Raw genomic sequence first — 26,050 nt, 5'->3', positions numbered from 1 at the left:
CCGACTACCTCGGACGCCATTCTCCCATCCCAGTGGGACGGCCGAAGAGTAAAGAAAACAAAATTAAAAAGGCATACCGATGTGACATATAGGGTCGCTTGTGCGCGTGGGACTGAATCCGATGGCGACACACCGCAGAGTGGCCCAAAAGGAAAATAATGTGAGGGGAAATTTCCCTCTCTGCGTTTGGAAAACCATTTGTCCCGACGTGCAGAGACGTGTTTACACCGAAGGGAGTTACTTGCTCAGTGCTCCACTACACTATTTGTGCATTTGCCAGATACGTGATGAGGGGATTAAATAACTCCCTCCTTGGACTGCAATCTCCTGCCACGAAGTACACGTATCTCGTCCACTGCATATTCCTGGACGGTTCCTCCTGCCCCGGGGAATTCTGCATGGACGAGGAAAAGCGAGCGGGAAATAATTGGCCAAAGTGGTAAATGGTTAAGTGGGCGGTGGATAACTCACCATTTAAAAAAAAAAAAAAAAAAAAAAGGAAAAAAAAAAAAAAAATAAATAGCCAAAAAAATATTAAAAAAAAAATATGAACAGCTCATAAAAAAAAAAAAAAAACTCCCGCAATAGCTATTTGAATAAGAGCAAATAGAATTGCATCACTAAGCAGCTTGCGGGAAGGAGCTCGTGGCGAACTGCGTGCGAGTTTTCCCATTGGAAAACGGAATAAATGATAATCCTGTATATGACTGACAAGGCCGGTTTGTGGCACCTGAATAACAGCTTGCTCTCCAGTTTGTCACCGCTGCACCTCTCCATCTTCTGGTCAGTGCTCCTGTCGGTTGTTCTGACTGCTTTGTTTCTCGCCGTGGAGCGGTTTTTCCCTGACGTTGTGCAGAGGTTTAAGCGGTGGGGCAAGGTTGTGCGGGAAGCAAAGCAGACGTGACACGCGGTAGACGACCATTAGAACAGACGAAGGATCACGTCGCTGCTCCGTTATCGCCGCTCTGCCATCTCCACCATGGAGGAGCGGGTCAAGATGTTCATGGAGGTAACCAATTTGTCGGACGAGGAGGAGGCAGAGTCCATTCTGAAGACCTGCGAAGGAAATCTAGAGGTACGCATCGGATGATCAGCCACTTGGTATGGCGTTTTGGTAGTTCCCCTTATATGCATGCGGGTGAACAATTTTGTGTGCTGGACATGATGCACACTCTATTTGTGAACCGTTTTTCCCCTATGCAGGAAGCGATATCGACGTACTTGGGGCAGGTTGACTTTAATGAACTGGACGAGGTGAGAAGAGGGAGGTTCCTCCCTGTCTACGCACACACCAAGTGTTACAATTGCGCGTTGCCCATGTGTGCACATTTGCCCCCCTTTTTTTCCACCCTTTATGAAGGACCCCCCCGGAAACGCATCCACGAGAAACCGCGGGAAGAGCCGCTACGCCACCAGAGCAGCGACAAACCAACCAACGGAAAGAAATGAGATGTGCCAACGGAACGAAGAAAAAATAGAGAGAGCCAATTTGTTTAACCTATTAAACCATCTGGGGTCGTTGATATTCCCCATTGTAAAAAGCGTGTATAGCCTTTTGTCTGCTTGCCTCAAATTGGTGAGCACATATATCGTTAATTCTCCAGAGAACGGAACGTTTGCAGCATACTACGAGGAAAGGTTCGGGAAGAGACATGTTAATTTTTTCAAAGGGAGTCTAAGTGAAGCCATAAAGGTGTCGAAGCAGGAGGAGAAATTACTGCTCGTGTATCTACACATAGAAAATAACGATAGCACCTACTTCTGTGAATGCATTTTTAAGAATGAGGAGATCAAGTCCTTTTTCGACAACAGTTGTGTTTTCTTTGCGCAAGACATTACCAAGGGGGATATAAGAGAGCTGAGTAACGTGTTGAACGTTTTTATGCTACCCCAGATAAGCATTATCCAGACGAGTCATGTTAAGCAGTATGAGGAGCTGTCCATCATTTATGGGACCCCGTCAGTTACCCATATTTTAAAATCCGTAACGCACTGCATTGAGCAAATGAACGCAAAGAAGGCAAACCAGGATAAAGTAAAAAATAAAACATACACCGATAGACTTATTCGAGAGGAACAAGACAGGGAATACCTCGAGGCTTTGAAGAAAGATCAACAGAAGGTCCAGGAAAGGAAGAAAAAGGAAGAGGAGAAAATGAAAAAAATTCAACTAAAAAAAAATATAAAAAACAAGCGAATGGAGATGGCCAATAAATTTCCCTTACCGATTAGGGACAATGAGAGGGTAACAAGAATATGCATTCGGTTACCGAACGGGGTGAAAATACAAGACAAGTTCAGCTTGAACCATACACTAGAGGATGTTTACGAGTGGGCAGAGTGTTCTGAATTCTTGGGACAGAACTCCGGAAGTGCAAAGGGGGAGATCAATATTCCCTTCAAATTTGAGTTGATATGCGGCCACACCAAGGCTGTGCTGCAACGTGCGCGTAACGCGCTTGGGGAGTTCGACCTCTACCCGAATGCAGTGCTGAACATGAAGTCTCTGGACTCGTCCGATGAGGAGTAATACCGGGATGAAACGGTGTGGGGCTGACCATGATTGCGTGCCAGTGTGGCAAATGCCATGTTGGATTTATCCCCATGGTTGGCAGCGCGCAACTCGTTTTATTAGTCTTTTCCTCTTTTCCTTTTTTTTTTTTTTTTTTTTTTTTTCGGTTGTATTTCGTGTCGTAGTTCCGGCGAGGCGCGCTCCGTTCAGCTCGCCCGCCCGTTGCACCACCACTAACCCCCCCTTGCCGCGTACACACATGCGCAATGTTTATGTCCCCCCCATTAATTTGTGTTTTTTTTTCGAGTACCTTTTCGCCCTCAGGGGTGCACTTGTCTGCACACGCAGTTTTATACCACTGACACTTCACCTATAAATGTATGAGGTGATTTATTTTTTATTATTTTTGCATTTATAGCGATAACACTTACAGGCACTATGTTATTGTGAGCAAGCACACCACAGATGTAGAGCCAGTGCTAGGAATCGGTCCCATGTGTTAAGACCTCCTCCTAAAAAAAAAAAAAACACACCTACACAGCGCGCTTGCATGTAGGCACACGTGTGCGATGGCGCATAAGGGGGAAGAGCGCGGAAAGACGGGTGGAAGGGAAGATGAGCCATGTCCACATGAGATGGTAAAATGGTTCGCACGATAAGACAGGGTTGGTTTGGAAGGGTCTTTGTTGCTCATCTTTCCTTTGTTTCCTTTGGGTAATTTTTTTTTCCTTTCCCCCCTGAATCAGTTTTGCACCTCAAGGTTGTGCTTCCGCACATGTGCATGCGATGTTCATGCGGGGGGAGTCACCTAGCCCTCCGTCCAAGCAGCGCGAGAACCAACTCGTGTCAACGCATTGCAGAAAAAAAAAAGTGCCAAGCAAGTAGGAAGCAAGTGGAAAGAAAGTAGAAAGGAAGTAGAAAAGAAAAGACCCGTGACATAACAGAAAAAAGGAATTCATACCCATGCAGGAGTAACTATGCTGCATTACGTTAACCCGAACAGGGAATGCAATCACCTGACCGCAAAAAAAAAAAAAAAAAAAAAAAAAAAAAAAGCAGAGACTTGTTCATTTGACGTTCCTCGAGAGTGTGTCTCTTCCGCACTGTTGCGCCATTTACATAAAAAAAGGAAAAATCCCAAATTTGAATCAAGTTTAAAGATAAACAGTAATACGAAGGGAGCTCTCTGCGCCTCTTCCATTACCATCGGAGCACTTGGACAAGGAAGAAACGAGTAGACCTCCGTGTCGACATCGAGAAGGTAAAAAGAGGAGCGACATGTTAAGTGGAGTCCCATTCTGTGGCGTCCTGTGGTGGAAGACACCATGAAGTGGGAAACAGAGCAGGCAACCATGCATGCAGTACATGTTCGACGGAGTGGTTGCTCTGTTCTTTTTTTTGTGAGTGTCTTTCACCAATCTGTTTCCTCCGGCGCTGTGTAGTCCATCGGACGGAGTGAACAACCACATACGAATATACACACATGCGAGTGGATACATGTGAGTTAATGATTAGTTGCGTCACCCTCACAAGTGAGTACTTCCCCAGTTGCCGCACCGAAGGACCACCTGGCAGCCACCCAGGGAAGTCAAACCATACAAGGTAACGCACAAAACGAAATGGGCCAAAGAATGGACTACTTAGGGAGGACACGCAAAAATTATATGTGAACAGAGTGTGCATGCAGAAAGGGGGTGGTCGTACATGCGGTTGGTTCTCCCTCGCCAGGTTGCATCTTTTCTTTTGTTTCGTTTTATCTGCACGCAACTTCCACCTGGAGTCTGTCCAAAATGGGTGGGACCCGCGGCAGCTATTCCGCGCGTTATACAAAAGAGCGAGTCCATATGTACACACGTGCGCTGAGCGTGTAATTGTTAGGTCTTCTCCGTTTGGGTAAATTTTCGTTGCGCAAAACGTACTGGTGCGTTCTAGTGGAGGAGGGGAAAACGGAGAACGGATGGCGGACCATCGGTCGTACATTTTTTGCCAACGTTAAGTGAAAGAATTGGAAGACGCTCCTTAATGTGTATTTTTTTTTTTTTTTTTTTTTTTTTTTGCATAGTTGCATCCGTTTGATTTGTTCTAAGTTGCGCTGTGCTGCATTTTCTTTTCTTTTGTTGCGTTGCGCTGCGTTTTGTTTTTCTTTGTTTTGTCACACCTCGCCGCGTTACAGCTAGTTGTATTTTTTTTTTTTTTTTTTTTTTTTTTTTAACGCTGTTCGCTAGCTGACGCTTGTCTGCCTGGGTCGCACCATTTTCAGCCCCGCACGTTGACCACATCGACGCTGTGTGTGTCTCTCCCGTGCGCTTCGTCACCCCTACGTTTTTTCCACCCTACCACCTAACAACCTTCCTTTCTTTACCCCCACGTTTTTTCACTCTCTCCATTAACAATGATTCAGTTTTTGAAAAACCTGCACCTGCACAAGAAGAAGGACAGTGGAAGCACTAAAGAGCCGAAGAGGGAGAATAAAATGAAATATGAGGACTTCAACTTCATTCGAACTCTTGGCACAGGTGGGGATTTCTCAGGGGTAGCGGCAAGCTGGCCAAGTGAGCCACCTGCCAAGTGAGAAGCTTTGCATGGTCTGAACCCAACGCACACACACACTTCCCCCCGCAGGCTCCTTCGGAAGAGTGATTCTCGCGAGGTACAAGAATGAGGACTTCCCCCCGGTGGCAATCAAGCGATTTGAGAAGAGCAAAATAATTAAGCAGAAGCAAGTGGACCATGTCTTCTCAGAGAGGAAGATCCTTAACTACATTAACCATCCGTTCTGTGTAAGGACAAGCGTAGCAGCGTGAACGGGGGGTATTTCACCGGCGGTACTCGAACTGCACTACGCCAGATGTGCTCCCCTCCCGAACAAGGAACGCTAAGCAATGATCTGTACGCCCGTTCCCTGCAGGTCAACCTATATGGGTCATTTAAAGACGAGTCCTACCTGTACCTTGTGCTGGAGTTCGTAATTGGGGGCGAGTTTTTCACCTTCCTGCGAAGAAACAAGCGTTTCCCCAACGACGTGGGGTGCTTTTACGCGGCACAGATCGTCTTGATATTTGAGTACCTCCAAAGTTTAAATATAGTCTACAGGTGGGTGCGCGAGAGGGAAAAATTATTTTCACTCGACACGCACGCGTTGTAATGGCGATGTAATATGGCCAACCCCGTCTTCACGTGTGCATGTCCAACTGCCTTATCACGTTCGGTTCCCCCCTGAGCAGAGACCTGAAGCCAGAGAACCTACTGCTCGACAAGGATGGGTTCATAAAAATGACCGACTTTGGATTCGCAAAAGTCGTGGACACACGCACCTACACTTTGTGTGGGACCCCCGAATACATTGCGCCGGAGATCCTCCTGAACATCGGGCATGGCAAGGCGGTGAGTGCACCCTGGGGCATTCTGAAAAAATGTAGCTTCTTCGCCAGTAACACGTTAACACAGCACGCATGCAATGGTTAACCTGTAAACAGTGACGTCCACCCGTATGATCTTTTCATCCCCCCTGCAGGCAGACTGGTGGACGTTGGGGATCTTCATCTACGAAATCCTGGTGGGGTGCCCCCCCTTCTATGCAAACGAGCCCCTGTTGATTTATCAGAAAATTCTCGAGGGTATTATATACTTCCCTAAATTTCTCGACACCAACTGCAAGCACCTCATGAAGAAACTGTTGTCTCACGACTTAACGAAGCGATACGGGAACCTAAAAAAGGGAGCTCAGAACGTGAAGGAGCACCCGTGGTTTGGGAACATCGACTGGGTTAGCCTGCTCCACAAGAATGTAGACGTGCCTTACAAGCCAAAGTACAAAAACGTTTTCGATTCTTCCAACTTTGAGCGAGTGCAGGAGGACTTAACCATTGCAGATAAAATTACCAACGAGAACGACCCCTTCTTTGACTGGTAGGGTCAATCCTTGCTCTGTTGCCATGTTACTCGTTCTCCTTTTTTTTCTTTTTTTGCAACGGGGTTAACCGAATTCGTGTGCATAATTTTTTTCCTTTTTTTGGCTCACTTTTTTTTTTCCTTTTTTATTCCTTGTTTTTGTCGTTATGCACAATTCGAACGACTTCGTTGTGTCCCCGCTGTCTTAACCGTCCGTTGTGTTGGCCCAAGTGCGATCGCCCATTTTGGCATGTCACCACGTCGGCACTTCGCGTGGCATTCCCCGTTGGACGCCTCACCCCACGTCGTAAAATTGTTCATGTCATCCCAACTGCACAAAGCGACTGAATGGGGAAGGTGGGAAGGTATCCCATCCTGTGCCATGTAGAATTGTTCAGGCGGTGTGATAACCCCTTTGCGCTTCCACACCGTGGAAGGAAACAAGCTGATATACAGTTGCGGTCCGTTTAGGAGAAGATAAGAAAAAAAAAAGTTACCACTGTGGTCTGCGTAGAGGGTCATCCCCCCAAGGGATCATGTATCCAGGAAGGGGTACATGTGGTGGTACCCATTTGACTGACCACCTGGGTGATTTCCCCGCCGCAGGGGGAAGCTTCTACACAATGGAAAGCTCACCTCAGCGTGACATTTCTATATTTTAAGAGGTGAATTAAATCCTGGGGAATTCTGTTCACGCTTATGTATTCCGTTTGTTGCATCTCCGTCTTGTCCTCTCTCGTAGGAGTAAACTGAAGGAACGGGAACAAAGTCTTCTCCTTCTTTTTCGTGTTCCCCGCGTTGTCCACTTTGGTGGCCCTTCGTATGTCAGTCCCACATGGATAAAGCATTCCCCTTTTGTAACTGCATAGGAGATCAGAGCAGTTCACGTTTTTCAAACTTTTATTCTGTACTGTGTTGGCTGCGTCGTAGGGGTCGGGCCAGCTGTAAAGCTTTACGTGTACCTTCACAAGTTTGAAAAAATATTTATACGTGGAGTAGTGCTCTCCGAAGATGAGGGAGGGGGAGGGACCCACATAGGTGGTGAGATTTTCCTTGGCTGGTACTTTGGGCAAGAATCTGCACTTTCGGTCCATCGTTTCGATGAGGTCGTCTGAATGGGGAAGAGAGGTGGTTAGCATTATTATGGTGTTGGTCAGAATGGGGGTCTCTCTGGTGGCCATTGCACCAACGGGCTGACTGAAGGGACTGTTGTGATTGTTGTGACCGACGCTGTGTAGACTTACCGTCGTTTTCGAAGAAGAAGACGTCGGGACACAGTTCCTTATATCTCTCTCCGTCGCAGATCCTCTCCTTTAAAAAAAAAGCTTCCTTCATTCTGTTGTAAAGCACAAGTTCCACCAGATCGAGCATCCGATCTGCATTTTTTTCGAAGCAGCTGACTTTTCTCTCTTGCCTTTTTATCGAATGGGAGATGTATGTGAGGTATTTGTCCCTGTTTGGTTTGTCTAGTGTATCCTCTGAGGGGAGTACCTCCTCTAGGTGTTCCTCCTCAGGGTGGAATATCATGTGTGCACTCCCTCCTGTAGGATGATACGCATCGATCGAAGCTGAAACATTTTCAAATTTGCTCACGTCCTTCAACGGATGGCCTGCAAAGAATGTGATGTCTCTTCTGTTCAGCTCGCCTGTGAGGGTACCCCCTCGAACTGCATTCTTTTTTTTCCTCTTAAAATACACACTACTGTTATGCTTCTTCCTGTGGATAAGCGTGTAGTAATTTTCGTACCTTCTATCCATTTTAAGTGTCCTGCATTTTGCTAAGGTTCTCCTCTTTTTTTGAATGCTACTTTTTGTATTTTCTCTGGTGAAGCGTGTGCCATGCATTGCCTGGCTGGTCGAGTAGAGACACAAACTCCTGTATCGACTTGTGTAACGCAGAAGTGAAGGAGCCTCTTCCTCCTTTACGGGGGGTGGGTATGTGCATTCATCCCCATCTCTGCAGGTGGAAGTACTTCCCCCTGTCTGCTTCAAGCACCTTGGAGAGCACCTCTCCTTGGCGTCCGCATCCATCACGTCAAACGCGTCGAAGGAGGTGCTGCTGCTCAGTATGTTATTGTACATGTTCCTCCTCTTTTCGTAAGAGGTAGGGAAAATTTCCTTCTCCATTTTAAATGCTTCGTAAGTGTATTGGGGCGTTCTTCGCTTGGCCTGGCTGTGTGCATTAGAGGAGCAGACGGGGGAGCACTGCGCAAAGGTGTGTGCTTACGAGGAATGTTCCCTCTTTGCCGGTTGAACGTCTACGCAGACACCGTGTGAACGATAAAGAAGTGAAAAAAAAAAAAAAAAATTACCACCCTTTTTGGTCGGTCACTACGTCAAGAAAATGTGTGAACCGAGGAACCTATACAGGAGGCCCTCCCGCTAAGAATGCTCCTGTGTAGTTGCAGTTCTGCCGCCTGCAGCGAGGGAGTTGTCAGGAGGAAGTTCACGAAGGGGAAAAAGTTGACGTCACTCCATTTGGGGTGATGAAGACAAGTTTTTTTTTGGACAGACGCCTCCTTGCGTGGGTACCTTAATTGAGCCCGGCAAGTCACAACATGTGGAAACTTTTGCGTCCCTAACAAATTGGCGTCCCGTTAAAAAGTGCGATGCTGTTTAGCGTTGGTCGCGCCAGTTGGATTAAAAAAAAAAGAAAAAAAAAAAAAAAAAGTAAATTATTTTTTGGGGGGGTCAGTTTTTATTACGTACAGTACAGGTATACCCCCACGTGTGGGTGGTTGTGTGCATGTGTTTTTAGGGAAGCACTTTCGCATGCGCATGTAGGGGGTACGATCGGTGCGCAATTGTAACGCAATTGTTGCGAAGTTGTTGCGCAGTTGGTGAGAAGTTCGCCGTGAAGGCAACTCATCCAGACCAGGAAATTTTTATGGGGTGCTGAGGAGTGACCTTGAAGCTCTGCAGGCCGCTCATGGCAACCTCCCCATTTTGGTAAGAGCTGAAGTCCACAAAAGCCACGTTCCTGCCGGGGATGTGCCTGACCTCGCAAAACCCAGGGTACTGATCAAACAAAATCTCCAGAGCATTCTTATTTATTTCGTTGGGTAGATTCTGCACAAAAAGGGTGAAGACGTTGTCCCTACTTCCGTGGCCTGTTGCAGATTTGTAATTAGTAATTGGCTTGTACGTTCCTTCTAATTTTTCTACGATTCTGGACTTGGTCTTCGCATAATTGATATTTATGTGTTTATTAAGGAAGAGCTTTCCCTTCAGATTTTTGTAGGCCAGGGTGGAGGATGCGATGGTGTTGAAAACGACGAAGGCCTGTCCTCTGGATTGGTTGGCTTTTTTTATAACCACGTCCAGCACGTTCCCATAGGGGCAGAAAAACTCGAACAACAGATCCCTCAGGTCATTCACGTTTATTTTCTCCTCCAGGTTGTTCACATATAGTGTCTGGTTGGGCGGGATGTCGAAGGGGTCCATAGTGATAGGGGGGCATCCAATTTAGGGTAATTAATTAGTCCTCCTTACACCGAAGTTGCCGATTTCCACGCTTTACTTTCCCCCCTCCGCACTAACGCAGAAACAGGTTAACAAAGGCGAGGATGACGCAGGCCAGGGACACGTATAAGGACAGGCGGTCCCCGATGACTGCGAATTTGCCAAGAGTGCCCAGGAACCCGTTTTTCTTGTTATCGAATACGTTGGGGAACCTCGGCTTCAGGTAGGTACATGTGCAAATGCAGAGGATGATGACGGTGATCATGGACTCCAAATTAAACAGCGCCGACATGGTGGAAGAGAGAGGGGGCGCTTTAGCAGGTTACCGGTTTGGAGGGAGTGGAAGCCGCTTCGTGGAGCTATATGCCCACTGCAACTGGGCATTCTAGTCCAGTGCTGCAGAAGAATTCACGAGCACAGCGGACGCCTAAGTGAAGCCATTCATCATAAAAGAAAAACAAAAAAAAGGGAATTACAAAGATTTATCCTTTTGCGAAAAAGGTAACCACAGCAGGAGTGGAATATCCTCCTTCCCATGTAGCAAAAATGAAATAGTGACGATGATGGTAAGCACGTAAAAAAAATAAATAAATAAAATAGCCACACCAGTGGGGAAATGACGAACGGGAAATTGAAAAATATTAGCCCCGATTTGGGTCAAATGGGGAAGGGGAAAAAGAAGAAAAAAAAAAATACCACCACGTGGAGACTATTTTCCCTTTTTGTTTGGTAGTCGTTCCAAGTCGACTTGCAGTGGTTTCCCTCCAGTTGGAGAGCCGCCAAGCCGGAAGCGAATCTGCAAATTTGACGCTTACAAAAAATTGGTTTATCACCGGGGGGAAGAAGTTTGCGCTGCAGAGAAGCAGCAGAGTACTCAAAAAAAAAAAAATAATAAAATAAAATAAAAAAATAAAAAAAATAGAGAATAAAATAACAAGATTAACGGGGGATTGTTTCGCCCCGCTATGGCGCGGCGAGGCCCTGCAGGAGGCGCCTGGAGCTGATGACCTCCGTGGTGAATATCAAGTAGTGGTAGGTCTGGCTGTGCCGGTTCAGGTTACGGATGGCGGCTATCTCCGCGTAGGAAATGCCACCCACGTAGAAAAGCAGCACAACGTCCTTCTGTGCGTCTGCATCTGCGTGTGCGTCTTCCCCCCAGGGTGCCCTCTTCCCCGTGTCGATGCCAAACTTGCCATATCCAACGGCATTCTGTACAATATCGAGGGTAGGTCCGCTCAGCAGATTAAATATCTCTGGAAAAGCCTGCATGTTGTTTTTTAATATGCCCATGTATTCTATTAGCCTGACAGAAAGAGGAGCATACCCATTACAAACGTAGGATATATCGTTGTGCTCATTGGAGAGTAGATTGAAGTGGTTCCTCAAATGGCTCCAAATGAACTTCTGCTTCGGTTGTTGTTTTAGAATGTTACACAGATGCAGCTTATTTATACGACTCAGTTCATTTATGCCATAATTCTCGAGGATGTCTTTCTTCAGTTCATTGGTGTAGGTCTCACTGAAGCCATTTGTTACGACAGAGAAGAGACACAAAAGTCGATACACTTCGTAGACGTCTTCATTGGAATATATAAGAAGTTGAATCTGCTGGACGATGTTATGTAGAGTGGTCCTACTGGATGTACTATTTAACTGAATTATTTCGTCTTCCAATTTGAGCTTATTAAAGTTGGGTTCTTTCTTCATTGTCGTTAGGATGAAGGAAGCGAGATTCACATGAGTGGACAAGGAATTGTGTTCAAAATGCTTCACTTTAATTTTTTTCAAAAACTGGTTTATCTCTTCTATGTCCTTCAGTGTATCCTTTTCCTTGTATGTTTTTTGTATTTCGCTAGCTTTGTTGTGCAGGTACAACCCGACTTGGTTTGGACTCAGATCCTTTATGTCGTTGTAGAGCACATCCACCGAGTTCTTCAGCTTTATCCTCACCATCATGTTTTTTAAAACATCCCTGTTATTCTGGTTGTGGTGTTGTTCCTTCTTTTCCTTTTTGGCTTCCCCCCCTGGATTATTCACCTCGTTAAATATAATATACCGAGGAACTTCTATTTGTAAGTTGGAGATGCCAAACAGGTGGTCCAGTAACCCCTCATACGTGAAGGGTGTGCAAAAGGGAGTCACCATGTCAATCCTCCGGTCGATGATCACACAGGAGTCAACCTTCGTGGACACGTTAAGGAGGAAATTAAAGTTAGCTATACCTAGCTTCTCCTGTAGGTAGCTTTTCTCCCTTTTGTTTTTCCGTTCCATCTCCTGCTTGTCATTTTTTTTCAATAGGAAGTTTGTATTGTCTTCCTTCGCCATGAAATTGGGACCCGTGCTGGCCGAGTTGCTCTCGTAGTCTTCCCCCGTAACAGATGCCTCTTCCGATGAGTCAGTTCCTTTCTCCTCGAATGGTTGGATTACCCTTTTGGCTTCCCCTTTGGAGGGACGGCCATGTAGACCTTCTTTCCTTGTCTTCCCCTGCATGGCTCCCTTTATCTGCCCTGCTTTACGCCCTGTAGTAGTGGGGGGCATTTCCTCCTCACTGGAGGTTGGACTTTTATTTCCATCCCTGCCACTGTTGGAGGTGTCTCTTTTTTTAATTCCCCCTCTGGATTTCCTTGACCGGTCTGAAGGAGAGTCGCTATTTACCTGTCCGTTTGGCGAAACTCCTCCCGTTTGTACGAATATTTCCTGTGATGGCATTTCCCTCTTAATCGACTGTTCGTTGCGCGTTCTTGTCGATTCCCCCTGTGGGTGTTCCTCCGGCTTGAGTGTTTTTTCTTCCGTTCCGTTTGGTGGGTCTTCGATCCCCCCGGGGGGGTCTCCCTCCACCGCATCGTCACGGTCACTATCATCATCATTGTCATCACTGCCCTCTTCACTACCATCTTCACCGTCAGCTTCAGCTTCGTTATCTTCCTCCCCCTCCGAGCAACTCCCCGTTTGGGATTTATTTCCCCTATTTTTCTTCTCTCCAGGGGGTGGTTTTCCTGAATGGGTCCCTTTCTGCCCTTTGCTGGTTGTGTGACTGCTCCTCCTGGCCCTTCCGCGGTTGCGCTCCGAGAGGAAAATTTTATGCAGAGCGTACTTCAGCGGGATGGCGAGTGGTTGTCCTGAATCTTGGACGTGTCTGACGTCCTGCACGTTTTGCAAATTGGTAATGACGTCTAGGAAGTCTTCATCGAACTTGTTGGGTGGCTGTATGTCGAAGTTGGTTGCCACAATTTCCTTCCTCAGTTGTATTAACTGTTCTACTATAAAGTGTGATAACTGACCCAAGGATTTGATACTTCTGAAAACTCCATTGAAAAGGTGTTGTAGAAACATAAGGCTGAAGGAACACATTAGGAGGTTGGTGAAATCGCCGTCCACGTAATACTCCTTGTAGAGTCCCTTTATTTCCAGACTGAAGACATCATTGTACAGTGGGAAGAAGTAAAGAGGAAAGACGATCACACGAATGTGGATGTCCAAGAGGTTGTGTTTTAATATTTCCGCTTCGCACATCGGAGTCATGTAGGGAATGAAAACCAGGGCATACTTTCTTCTACCACCCCCGGGGGGATCCTCCCCCCCAAGTTGGCTCCCTCCCAATTTGTCTCCCTCACTTTTTGCAACCCTTTCAATTATCTTAAAGACATTTTCGACTTCATAAAAGTTGGGGCGCAAAAAGAAGAGGATGTTATTCACCTTGTCCAGCTTGCTCACGTTAACTTCTGTTTCGTTGTCCAGGAGGAATACATGCTCTATGCGTTCTTTTTTAATGTCATCGTCGTTTAGGACCACGTTCAGGATGATATGCAAGGACTTTTCGAAAAAGAGGCACTTGTCCCCTTTGAACCGTTTGAATATGTTAAGCAGCTGGGTCCGTTCCTGCTGCCTCAGCTCATCCGTCACGTTCATCATGTACTGTGGTAGGTGCCCACCCACGTCGTGATCGGGGACCCTGCTTCTTTTGTTTCCCCTCCACAGAAGGGTCGTCAATTGCTCCCCTCATTTAATCAGGGACGGTCACAATGCGGTACAATCGCGGACGGAAGTGATTAACCGCTGTTCTACCACCTCCATAAAGGAGTTCGCAAAACCCTGATTGATAGCAACCCGCCCGGAAAAACCAACATATCTCCTACGCCTATGGAGAAAACTTCCTGGTTGGTTCAAGTGAAAAAAAAAAAAAAAAAAAAAAAAAAAAATCTACAAACTCAGGATGCCCGTAAATAATTTGCTCCAAAATTATTCTACCCTGGAAACTTTCCATCCGCGGAAAATCGTTGCAATTTTGGGGGAGGCGAAACCTCTTCCGCCCTATGTTAGCAGTACGTCGGTTTATGCGGCGACAATGTTGCCCCATTTTACTCCTTGCGTGGTGATTTCTCCCACAAGGCGTGCTTCCTCCCTCGTAAACCTTTCTGCACCGTGCTAAGTTTAACTATTTTCCGTTCCTCCCGCTTCTCCGGAACCGCAAGGCGAACAACTTGGAGATCATTTCGCAATAATGCTAACAATAGGCATAATTTTTTTTTTTTTTTTTTTTTTTTTTTTTTTTTTTTTTTTTTACATAATTGTTAACCTGTGTACAACATACTAGCGCTACTTCCCGCATATACATGGCATAGTTTTACCTCTCCGGCCCACAAATGCACAATGCAGTCCATAAAGGAGGGCTACGCCTTTTTCATTCTCTACCTGTCGCACATCCTTTGGGGTTGGTGAAATTGAAGGAGTGTGCACTGGACGAGGGCGCACGCAGGAGACCCTTCTGCATGGAACATATGCGTATGCATATGTATGCATACATGTGTATAAGCATGTGCGAGATACCCTGTTAGGGCTTACCCCGCAGGTCCACTTCGCTTCACCCTGGTCACCACCCCAACTTACACTTACAGCGTCATACTTAGTCTGGGCTTTCGTCTTCGATGATTTCTTGAACGTTTTGTCCTTCCCATTCCCCTCCAAGTATGGTTCTCTTTCCCCCGGAAGGGATGTTTTATGAGGGTATATACGTGTGCCCGGTTTGAGCTTCCTTCTAGGCTGTTTTTCACTTTTGTTTTTTATTATTTTTTTTTTTTCTGCCGCTTCTCTCCCTACCGCAGGTACTGGGCGGCCATCATCCCGTGCGCTATCATCTTCACCTGCTTCTGCTTCATTTTGTTCACCATTATTTACTCGTTCGTGAAGACGGAACCACCGACCTCGATGCACCTTGTGGAAGGTTACATGGAAGTGTGCAAAAATGGGGGTTTAATCTGTGAAACTGGCCCAGCATGGATGACTTTTTTACGACAGTTTGTATTATATGTGTCTCACCCCCTTCGCTCCTTTCCACAGATGAACACTCCGTTTTCGAGGACAAAATGACGGAGAATTCCCTAAATCGTATGAACGACTTAAGGATTGAACAACTGAACAAACTGTTGTACGATACGTCCCTTTACTTTGAGTAGGGCACTGGGAAGAAGTGATCCCACCAATTGGAGGTTCTTTTTTTTGTTCATGGGGACATTTGCTTGTATGGGATTGAAAAGCGGGGTAGACGTGTGCTGGATATGTTGAAGCCGGAGCCGACAAAACCTACTCGTACGCTAGTTACGCTTTTTCATTGTGCGTGAGCAACATGTCAAGACCATTTAGTGAATAGCTCTATAGCGGCTTTCCCGTTTTGCTATTCCTTTTTTTTTAACTTATATTTTATTTTTATTTTTTTTGTTGCGCGTTCGTGTTGTGTGCACGTGTATGATGCGTATGTTGCGTATGTTGCGTGTGTGTACCTTTGGTTGCGCTTTCAATTTGAACTGATGTCATGGAATTTGTAGGACGATTTTTTGCACTTGTTCATTTCCTCGCAGTGGGAGTGGGAAAACTTGTGCAAAATGCGCGCACATACAAGCTACACAAGTATATGTAGGTCCGTCCAAGGGGACACGCACCGAACAGTTGCTAAGACTGTCATGAATGCCACGAATGGCAGGAATCGCTTTTTTCTTTCGATTCAGTTTTCTTCATTGTTCGGTTATGCGAAGCTAACACCGGGAGCATATATACCTCGAAGGAAATGCTCCCCATAGGTTGTTGTCCTAATGTGCAAATTTTAGCTAGCCAAAAAAAAAAAAAAAAAAAAAAAAAAAAATTCACCAGATATGTAAGCAAAGTGAGGTTAATTATGTCGTATATATTTTACTATTGTTTTGAAAAATGTCAACATAGCAAATGGAAATGCAGGATGAAGGGCCCCCAAATGACCCCTTCTTTTTCGTATTTAAATGAAAATATATAGCTATGTATGCAACTATGGGGGTAAAAAAAAAAAAGAAAATAGTATAGAAAAAGCCCTTTGCACCATCACCGCAAAAATTAGCCAATGATGCGATTATGCAGAAAGAAAAAAACTTACAAAATAGTGAAGCGGAATAAAGCGTAAGGAAGGTACACAAATTTTGTCACCTCAGTGATAAGGGTAAGATGAAGCAAGGGGCGGAGTTGGTAGAATGTGCAGCTGCACGAATTGCACGTTATTTCCCCGAGCTGCGTGAGATGGAAGGCCAAATGGAAAAATACAATGATTACCGAAGTGGTGAAGGGAGTGGGCACGGAAAAGTTAAAAAAATTTCCTTTTCTTTTTAAACCTTTGGGAAGTGACCTTTAAATGGCACCACGCCGGTGTCGTTGCGTTGAACACGGGGAAGAAATAGTGTTGTCTTTTTTTTTTTTTTTTTTCAAAATGAAGTGCACAGAATGGGGAAGAAAACTCCGTTCATGGTTGCCGTCCAAGCTACTGTACAGTGGAGGGAATAGTAGCGTGGAGAGTACCGGGGGTGAAGGACAACCTCCCCCCAAAGGGTTATTAAGAATACGGTGTGTGAACGAACGGAGAGGCAAACAGTTAATGTTACGTGTCTCGCGAAGCATGACCAGTCGGGTGACACCGCAACATAAGCTGCCTGAGCTCGCTTTATCGCCACGCGCAAGTGCCCACTTGTCCACTTATACACTCACGTGAGAACGCACAAGTTTACCTTGTAAAATTTGAAGATGCAGTGTACTGTATGCAACACAGACAACAAGGAGAGTGTCACCCCCCCCTTATTATTATTTTTTTTTTTACTCCGTTAGTACACGAAAGAGCTAAAGTGATGAATTAGATTGACAAACCTTGTGGCTCATTATAAAAAAAAAAAATGCCACCATGATTAGCAAGATTTCTCTGGTCATTTTCTAGTGGTAATTGCACCTTCCCCCCCCAGGTATATGTTCGTCACTGAATTCGCATTACACGGTGCAGCGAAACCCGGTAGGCATAGTTGTACGAAATTGTGGAGGGGGCAACTCTATTTTTCTCTGGGTTCGCAAAATGAGCGTTGAGCGGTTGAACGGTTAGGCGGATGTACACACAAATGAACAGACGAGTCAACTTGCTCGTGCACCAAATGCAAGCAGTTTAACCACCACCCCCAAGGGGAGGAAAAAGTATCAAAAACAGAAAAAAAAAAAAAAAAAAAAAAAAAAACTAATTGAAATATGTGTTACCCCCTTTATGAGTGAAATAAATGAAGTATGGAATGCGTAGTACTTGTATGTGATGAAGCGAGCGGGACAGACGTAGTGAATTGTGTGTACGCACTAGGACGTGCACTTAAGCGTGTCAATTAGTATGCATAACTTCATGCGCATATTTCCAAGTGCACGCAACTAACGTACGCCCTGACGCGTACACGTGCGGAAGTATTGGCCCTGTGCGTTTGCGCGCGTGACTCCTGCTGCTTGAACGCACAGGGCCAACGCTTCCGCGCAGGAGAGCGTTACGTCCTGTTCAAGGGGAAGGAGCAGCTCACCCGCTGAACAAGGTTGCGTAGAGCATTACGTATCCATTCATTGTTTCACATGCATGCAAGGGGGGGAAAAATATAAAAATAAGCACCATGTGTAAGCGTTATATGTAAAGCATCACATATAAGCATGATATATATTAGTCATATATATATATATTTTTTTTTTCCGGTACTGCACTCGCGTGTATGCGTCTGTGCATGCAGGCGGGGCAGGGAAGTATGATGAGTTAGAGAATTTACCCTTGGACATGCTTCATTACAATTTGTTTGTATGTTCATCAGAATGGGGGGGAAATGAGTAAAGGGAGACGTGATTTTTTTTTTTTTTTTGTTTACATATCTGCTACTAGAAAATGATGTGCAACCCAAGGGAATGAACGAAGATTTCGTGTTTTCACGGGGGGCGTAGTAAAGTCGAGGAATACGAGTGGAAGAGAGTGTGCACATGCATATAATTATATATATTCATATGTTTTACACATGCACATGTTCGTTTTTCCCCTCCAAACCCTAAACGTGATGATCTCTTGATTTTTTTTTTTTTTTATTACTGGTTTATGTGCATATGTCAATGGCAGTGTGCGCACTTGTGTAAGCTTATGTTTGCACATGTTGTTACGCCGTTCGTGAACCCTCTATTAGGTGAGCGTACATATATAACACATTTGCTAAGGAATTCATTTGGAGGCAATGTTTTTTTTTGTTTAACCATTTAAAGTAACTATTAACTGATTCTGTGATTATGCGAAGTTTTCTCCATTTCGATCCGAACATATCTGCGTACGTGTGGGTTAGCACACCCGGAGCATAAGTTATTTATTTATTTTTTTTTTGCATGCATTTTAGAAAAAAAAAAAAAAAAAAGGAAGATAAAGCTTAATAGTAGTGGTAGCTAGCTAAATATAAAAAAAAAAAAAAAAAAATTGGGGGAAAAAGGCTTTATTTTTAAAGCATAGAATTAAAGAGAGTGGTTTTTTTTGTGCATAGCTTTTTTCGTTTTGGCAAATTTAGTAGATCGGAGCGGAGCGGGGATGGCCCTTGTCTTGTTGTAGACAAGTGAAAGGGGAATTGCGTCAACGTGAGGAGGTTCTGGGCGCACGTGCAAATGTGCACAAGGGGGTGCATATGTATAAGCGTGTGAGTGTGCGTGTAATCGCGTAACCCTAGGCAGGAGCGAGGGAGCAGCCGAGGAATAGCGCAGAGTGCCCCCACTGAGGAACCCACAAGCCCGGCATGGAAAACAGGCAGGGAAGGAAGCCCAACAAACTAGTGCATCCCAGGGATCGAAGAAGAAAAAACGTGGTACAAGTAAAGAGGGAAATTTGCAAGAAACCATGGTACTTGCACCTAGAAAAAAGCGAAATAACATTTTTTTTCGATTTGGTCGAGGAGGAGATAACTTCTAGGTATAAAAGAAAAAGTAGTTTGACCACTCTGGGCAGTGCGTTTAAGAGGGTCGCGGTAAAGAGGGAGCAAACGGGGGATGGTGAAGATGGGGACGAAGTGGGTGCGGACGTTTGCACCGAGTCGGAAGGGAAGAACCATGAGGGGAGGGACGACTCGTCTGAAGGATTGCTCGACGTGAAGGGCGAGAATGAGCAGAGGAGCAGGCTCAGCGATGACGAATTGTCTGGGGAGCACCTCTACGGGGATTTGGGAAGAGAGATGACTTCAGGTGATGTGCAAAGTTGGTCCGACGAGATCGAACTTTGCAACTACGTGTATCGAAAAGAATCATATGAAGATCCCATGCGGTGCACACACTATAAAATGCCATTCAACTTATTGCTGTACCTGAATACCTTTTTGGGAGAACTGGCTTGCAACAAGAAGGATGCAGTGGCGAGGTTGTTAGGAGCATTTAACCAGAAAAGATTTAATAATAGGAACAATAAGGGCGTGCGCAACAATTTTAAGGGAGATTTGTATAGGATCGTGATACATGCCGGGGGTATTATTTCCTTCAAATTGCTAACAAGTAGGAACGAGGTTGGGAAAACAATTTACTACATGAATGAGGAGTTACTGCAGTTAGAAAGTAGTAATATCCTAGGGAAGAACTACCCGTTGAAGTACATTTTTTACCTGAACCAGAAAGTGCGTGATTTTCAGAGGTTGGTTATACCTCAGGAACTGCGAAGTGATAAACCCATCACATGTGGTATCCTCCTAGATTTTGACTACATGAGTTATTCGTTCGAAATGGTTAAGAAGAGGCCCATGAAGTTGGTGGACTTGATGGTGATGCTGGATAAGATTTGCGAGCTCCTTCGCGAGAAGTGCACCGTGATTTTTGTGCACTATGCGAGGAGGTGCACTCCCCAGGGGGAGGCAAATTCTACAGGTGCGGTAAACGAGCTGATTCTCTCGCACCCGCGACGCGCACCTAAGAACACGGCCAACGCACATCGGGGGCACGCATGCAGGAATGAAAGGTCATACGGTTACCTCTTCGATGATTTGGAAAGCACACTCGAGTTGTTCGAGGAGCGAAACATAAAGGTGGTGATTAGGAGGAGTGAGTTTACGGAAGAGGCGGAGGCAACCAATACGGCAACAGCAGTACCTACTGGAGTGGCTGCTGGTACGATGCTTTCGTACCGTTCGTTCCATCCGTTCCATACGTCGTGTTTGCCACAGTCGTCCCACCCTTCGGATATTGCGCATGCATCGGAAAAGAAAAACAAGAACACAATCGTTAGGGCCATCGCGCAGTTATTTGAAAACCCCTACGTTGACAACATTCTTCTCCTCTGCAATGACGTAGATGTGATATCCTATTGTTACCATGCTCGCCACAAAATGAAGTGCAAAAATGGAGAAGCTTCCATGAAGAAGGAATACTCTTTTCGATTCATGAAACCAGTTCTGATCTTTTCCTTCTTAAATAATTTGCCAGTTAAAAATGGGAAAATATATCCTCACCTGAAGCTGGACAGGTTTTGCTACATGACCTTTATCATAAGAACTTATCTTCTAAGGTGCCAAGCCAGGAACCTCCAAAGGGTAGCCGTAGAAAGTCACTTCAACGTGGATCTCGTGGAAGAACTAATTAAAAAATATAACATGGAGAATAGCACACTAAAGAAAAGAATGAACATTTTACTTCTTGATGATTTATTATACAAGATGAAGAGGAGGACGAAGAGGAAGGCGCATGCGGAGGTCCCCCTTTCAGACTTGCTGTGCAGAAGCTTTTCTCCAGTGTACTATCCTATGCAGTACTACTTGCAGGAGTCCTGACGGGGGGAAGTCACATGTCGTCCCTTTTTTAAATAGTTCACCCATTAATTCGTTGCACGTGTAGTTCCATGTGTTTGCTCCCCCCATAATTACTTACTTTTTTCACGCTTGATGTGAGCGTGTCACCGCCACAACCGCATGCAGCGCCACCAGATGATTCTTTCCACCTTTTGTCCTAATCTGTGCATGCACACCAAGGTGATTTTCCTCCCCTCGCGTAGAGAATATCAACAGAAGCATGATGGCTAGTTTGTGCATTCGTACAACCCATGTTTTTTTTTTTTTTTTTTTTTTTCCCCTATGATGTTATTTTTTTTTCCTCATCGTGTGCATTTTTTTTTTTTTTTACATCCCCTGCGGGTTGCAGATTGCATGATGTGCTCTGCATTTTTCATTTATTTATTTCTTTTTTTTAAGTTTTTCGTGCTTGATTTTGACGTGTACTCATTAAAACCCGACTTGGACATTCTCGATATAGTGGTTGTCGCTGCGATTGGTGGCCGCTCCGATTGGCGGTTACCCGAGTGGCAACTCCCGCTCTCTGCGGTCTCATCTAAACAACATTACTAAAAAATGACCTAGTGGCACCTGAAGTGCAAGCCATGGGGGTGTGACGAGGAAGCGGAGCAGCGAGGGCTCAGCATGGTAGACCAATCGTTCCACCAGATGACAGTGATGGCAGTTGCGGAGGTCTGAATGCGCATGTGCAAGGGTACTACCTCGAACTCTCAATAACGGAAAGGTCCACACATGCATTCACATTTGCTAACAAGGGAGGGGAAAAAAAAAAAAAAAAAAAAATAGTAAAACTTTTATGCCGCATAAACTGCAGAAACTAGGTGCATAAATGAAAAAATGAATTATTAATTTTTTTTTTTTTTGGGGGGGCTAGGTGCTCCGTTCTAGAGATCTTAAAAAAAGTGGCTATTTGGAAAGGGAAAAAAAAAATATATATATATATATATATATATAGCACCTAGCACCGTTTTGTTAAGAGGAGTCCTTATGCACATATAAAAGTGTACGCATGCAGGGACGCTCTTATGTGCATGTGCATGCATGATCGTGCACTAGAGTATGTAGCTAGGGAAAAAAAAAAAAAAAAAGAAAAATCGCCCAATTTAAGAATGTGATGAGGGGACGAATTGTAGAGACAGAGAACAAGCAAAATATCTTCTAATGGGTAGGCCCTGTATTTGTTCAAAAAGAGGAAAGAGTCGGGGCAACCCGAACTGTTCTTTCTACAAGGCTCCAAGTGGTATTTTAAGCATGCCCTTAAAATTGTGCACGCGTGTCTTCCTGCCAAGGGGAGATTTAAGGAGATTGCTCCGAAATGAAAATGGTCTATGGGGGATCTAGAAAAAAAAAAAAGGGAGGTAAATAAAAAGCATGTGGGGTTGGATTTAGCCGTATGCACACGGGCGACATGTATTTTGTATTAATTTTTTTTTATTTTTTTTTTAATTAATTAATTTAGTGTATCCAGGGGGAGGCATTTTTACGTGTCCGATTTTTTTTTTTTTTTTCATAACGCTAAAGATAAGAAAACAATGCATCAAAACAGTAACGAGTGAGCACGCAACACCCTCGGGCACTAGTACACATGCTGAAGCGCTGCATATGCATACCGAGTAGAAAATTCACAATTCCCTTTGGACCATTTTGTACACGACACTGAGAAGCCTTTTCTTTGTTAAAACGTACATTTTGCATTACAGACCTTTTTTTTGCGTGCTAGAAAATTTTGCTATAGTTTTCCCCGTTCTGCTTAAAAATATCTACTTCCTTCCGTTTGCATGCTCTCATATTCGTGTGTCTATTAATGTGCTCCTCACTGTTCTTGGGGAGGAGGCAATGTGGCGCTTTTGACATCCGTGCATGAGTTTATATTCATGTGCGTTGTTACACGTACATAGACATATGTGGCGTTTAAGCCATTGCATAATTTGGCGTGCGCACGTAGGGGTGAATACGCTTTTAGGAGAGAGAACACATGCATGTGCTTATCCAGGTAAGTGCAATTTATCCTCGCTTTAAACAACCAGGGTACGTGTTAGGATTATGTGCAAAGCAAACGTTTCATTCTGACCTAAATCTCGCGTGGCATGTGTTTATGTGCACCCTTATGTGTACATAATCCCACAAGTGAAGTTACTTCCCGTGAGGTTATAACTCCTCACAAAAATTGTACTCACAGCGGGGCTGGAAAAAAATAAATAAAATAAATAAATAACCAAAGCCAATCAAAATACAACGCGGTTGCACTAGACAGAATAAGATAAAAAATAAATCTATATTTAATAATCCATAACAGCATGGGTAAGTGCGAAATTGCATCCAAAGAGGCACTTAAATTTACACAAGGAAGCTAAGGATGGTTCACTCAAACGGGAGAAGCTTTACATTTCATTTGTTCGAGTGAGAGCGGGAAAAAATAAAAAAAAAAAGAAGTTACATTTTGTGCCATTATTGCATGGAATGCACTACTTTGTATTTCCTTTTGTTACCTCTCAAGAGCTCACTCATCTGGTAGTGGCCCATTTCTCCCCGTGCGCCTTTTGATGTGTTGTTAAAAATGCTCATCGCGTTAGAATTTTCCCAGTGGTTGCTTATTAATGTGTGACAATTTTGCGAGGGCGTGTCAATGGGGGTGTGTCTAAGTGCTATGAACAGGTTTACCTCCGAAGGTGACTGTATGTGTAGGCATGCACGTGCTTACGTTGATAGGCAACTTTCTATGCAATTATACAAGCGTTTATTTCGACAGGAATCTTTCAATTTCGTCGTGCGAGAGATTTGCTTGGCATGTAACTTCCTGTATAATCGTGAACTCATTTATGTGCCACTTAGCTGCTCATGTGCGTATGTTTCATGAATGACAAGCAAAAGAACAAGTGGCTATTTTGCGAACAGGGCAAGTTCCAAAGTGCAGAAATGATGTTTCCGGGGATATGGGGTAGACAAATCAGCCACAGAAAAAAAAAATAAAATAAAAAGAGCTATTTTTTTTATTATGAACAGCCAATAATTTTTTTTTTTTCTAGGATGAGATATATGTGCGCGTGTGTAAATGCACAGACGTATTTTACTTATAATGATTCTTCGTGGAATTTTGATAAAAATCATATTAGAGCAAATTGGACGTATGGGGAATTACGGCATGGGGGAAGTCTACATACATGCACATATGCCCCAGAGTTCGGAGGCAAAAAATAAGCACTGTGCAAACATAAATCCTTGAGAAATCAAAACAGAGGGGAATACAAAGCAAAAGGAAAAAATGTTACTCCTCGTAAAAAATAATATACTGGCCAAACGGCCTTTTTGCTAACTCTGTTGCACGTAGGCGAAAAATAGAGCAAAGGAGAACATAACATGGTAGACTAAAATGCAATTTGATGGAGTACCCAAAAAGGGTGAAGTAACAGAGAAGCGCACACGTGGACTCTGTATGGACACCCAAAGGAGAATGCAAAAAAAAAAAAAAGGGAGAATAATCATTTCAAATATGCTAAGTGCCCCTTAAGGGTACACTACATGCAGAAACGGAAAAATAAACTAAACAGGGAATGCTGACTATTATGTAAAAGGGTTCCACGCCTTCGAATAAATCTAGACAAACGGGGAGTGGCTTAATCAGGCGATATGTTAAAATAAGATGAAATGTGCTACTTAAATTATTTGTAAAAAAAAAAAAATAATAATAATTCTGGTAAAGGGAACCTCGGATCTCCGTGCTAAGGAACCCCTTTGTGCGTTCCGCTTAATCGTGCAGCGTATTTTTTTTCTACACACCATGCGGGGTAGTCACCTTGCGCATGTTCTTTTTTTTTTTTGTTTTTTTTTTGTGCGCATTCTTCGTACAGGGAGTAGTTTGATTGAGTTATATTTTTTCCCCCTATAGGGAAAATATGCCCCCCCCCACCTCCTATACACATAAACATCCCGGTGCACAAAGTGGAAAGGGGTGCCTTCTTGTCGATAATAATTAAAGCATTCACCGAAGGTGTGCATTTCTTTGGAGTCATTAAACGACTCTATGAGCTTATTTCGTATTTCTAAGAGCAAACTTTCTGAATAAGATACCGCCTGCACATTATTATACAAGTTGTGCTATTTTTTTCTAACGGGGTCGTTATATATATTTTTTTTTTATGGGGTGCATTAACTTTGGTTTTGCAATAGGAGTAAACGAGTTCTTTACATGCGCTCCTAAGTTGAGTTAGCGTGGGGGGATGGGTTAAATATGGCATGATGTATCGCTGAATGGGACAGCCTTCACTTGAAAAATTATAACTGGGTCATGTTTTCCCGTTTATATTCGTGTTAGAATTGCTACTATTGCTACTGTGTTAGTATTGTTAGTATAGTTAGTGTTGTTAGTGTTTTATTTCTATCATGTCTCAGGGCCCCCTTATATGTAAAACAGGTTGTTCCCCATTTCGGTAGTCGCTCAATTTGGCGGTTCCCTAATTTTCCACTTTTCTTGGCTTCCTCAGCTTAGGGGATTCTTTTCTAAAAATGTCAAAAAAAACGATCATGCTAAAGGAATGCAAGTGGAATGCCAAAAAGGGGATTAGAAGGAGATTATTAAGTGCATACACATTTCTTCTCTCACCATTATTTGATGAAGCTGTAGCTGATCAAATGGTCATTCTAAAATGTAAGTTCCCATGTAGGGGGGTCCCCTTTTGAGTATGCACAAATAGTTCCTTTTGTATCTTCTCTTACTTTTGTGAACATTTGGTGTTATTTTTTACTATAATTATCCTGATGGGGAAAAAGCAACTCGAAAGAAAGGAAAGGAAGTCACTCTGGAAAATGGTATTATTAACAGTTTGTATTTTCCATTTGAATACGAATTGTTCCTTCATTGAAATGGAAAATTTTATTTTATTAAAAGGGGTGATTAACATTATCATTTCGATTTAGCTCTATGGTGTGTGTTTTGTTTCTTCCCGAATGCAAAAAATGTTAAGAGTAAGGTTTTCGTCCTCCCCCCAGGATGGTGTATTCAAACGGTGTGCCCATTTTTACATGGGGTGAACATACATTTGTATGTATTTCACCTTATGAAGAAAAATGGGGTGATGGAGGTGCCACAGTT

The 26,050-nt window shown here is 44.1% G+C and overlaps 8 protein-coding genes across 8 annotated transcripts; 4 read left to right on the top strand and 4 right to left on the bottom strand.

The window, feature by feature from the left end:
* Positions 1 to 979: 979 nt before the first annotated feature.
* PCOAH_00015600 (Uncharacterized protein) lies at positions 980 to 2,530 on the top strand (the record flags this gene model as incomplete). Its single annotated transcript, XM_020058369.1, has 3 exons — positions 980 to 1,075; positions 1,204 to 1,254; positions 1,361 to 2,530. 3 exons carry the CDS (start codon positions 980 to 982, stop codon positions 2,528 to 2,530), a joined length of 1,317 nt encoding a protein of 438 aa, XP_019914202.1.
* A 2,374-nt stretch (positions 2,531 to 4,904) lies between these two features.
* Positions 4,905 to 6,425, top strand: PCOAH_00015590 (AGC/PKA protein kinase; the record flags this gene model as incomplete). Its single annotated transcript, XM_020058368.1, has 5 exons — positions 4,905 to 5,028; positions 5,135 to 5,292; positions 5,421 to 5,605; positions 5,737 to 5,896; positions 6,027 to 6,425. 5 exons carry the CDS (start codon positions 4,905 to 4,907, stop codon positions 6,423 to 6,425), a joined length of 1,026 nt encoding a protein of 341 aa, XP_019914021.1.
* Positions 6,426 to 7,035: 610 nt separating this feature from the next.
* PCOAH_00015580 (Uncharacterized protein) lies at positions 7,036 to 8,608 on the bottom strand (the record flags this gene model as incomplete). Its single annotated transcript, XM_020058367.1, has 2 exons — positions 7,036 to 7,514; positions 7,648 to 8,608. Coding segments are annotated over 2 exons (1,440 nt in total), but the record flags the coding sequence as incomplete, so codon positions are not given.
* A 660-nt stretch (positions 8,609 to 9,268) lies between these two features.
* On the bottom strand, positions 9,269 to 9,847 carry PCOAH_00015570 (U2 small nuclear ribonucleoprotein B; the record flags this gene model as incomplete). Its single annotated transcript, XM_020058366.1, has 1 exon — positions 9,269 to 9,847. The coding sequence occupies one exon, from the start codon at positions 9,845 to 9,847 to the stop codon at positions 9,269 to 9,271; it is 579 nt and encodes a 192-aa protein (XP_019913988.1).
* A 91-nt stretch (positions 9,848 to 9,938) lies between these two features.
* Positions 9,939 to 10,157, bottom strand: PCOAH_00015560 (Protein kish; the record flags this gene model as incomplete). Its single annotated transcript, XM_020058365.1, has 1 exon — positions 9,939 to 10,157. One exon carries the CDS (start codon positions 10,155 to 10,157, stop codon positions 9,939 to 9,941), a length of 219 nt encoding a protein of 72 aa, XP_019914098.1.
* A 671-nt stretch (positions 10,158 to 10,828) lies between these two features.
* On the bottom strand, positions 10,829 to 13,774 carry PCOAH_00015550 (Vesicle transport protein; the record flags this gene model as incomplete). Its single annotated transcript, XM_020058364.1, has 1 exon — positions 10,829 to 13,774. The coding sequence occupies one exon, from the start codon at positions 13,772 to 13,774 to the stop codon at positions 10,829 to 10,831; it is 2,946 nt and encodes a 981-aa protein (XP_019914164.1).
* A 741-nt stretch (positions 13,775 to 14,515) lies between these two features.
* Positions 14,516 to 15,318, top strand: PCOAH_00015540 (Uncharacterized protein; the record flags this gene model as incomplete). The annotated part of the gene is made up of 4 exons (XM_020058363.1): positions 14,516 to 14,576; positions 14,761 to 14,830; positions 14,968 to 15,086; positions 15,203 to 15,318. The coding sequence occupies 4 exons, from the start codon at positions 14,516 to 14,518 to the stop codon at positions 15,316 to 15,318; spliced, it is 366 nt and encodes a 121-aa protein (XP_019914267.1).
* Positions 15,319 to 18,933: 3,615 nt separating this feature from the next.
* PCOAH_00015530 (Cytoadherence-linked protein) lies at positions 18,934 to 20,943 on the top strand (the record flags this gene model as incomplete). Its single annotated transcript, XM_020058362.1, has 1 exon — positions 18,934 to 20,943. One exon carries the CDS (start codon positions 18,934 to 18,936, stop codon positions 20,941 to 20,943), a length of 2,010 nt encoding a protein of 669 aa, XP_019913940.1.
* Positions 20,944 to 26,050: the final 5,107 nt, after the last annotated feature.

The sequence above is a fragment of the Plasmodium coatneyi genome, chromosome 7 (assembly GCF_001680005.1).
Source record: "Plasmodium coatneyi strain Hackeri chromosome 7, complete sequence".
NCBI classification, from domain to species: Eukaryota; Apicomplexa; class Aconoidasida; order Haemosporida; family Plasmodiidae; genus Plasmodium; species Plasmodium coatneyi.
The sequence above is the reverse complement of the archived record's forward strand: the minus strand, read 5'-3'. Positions and strand labels throughout refer to the sequence as shown.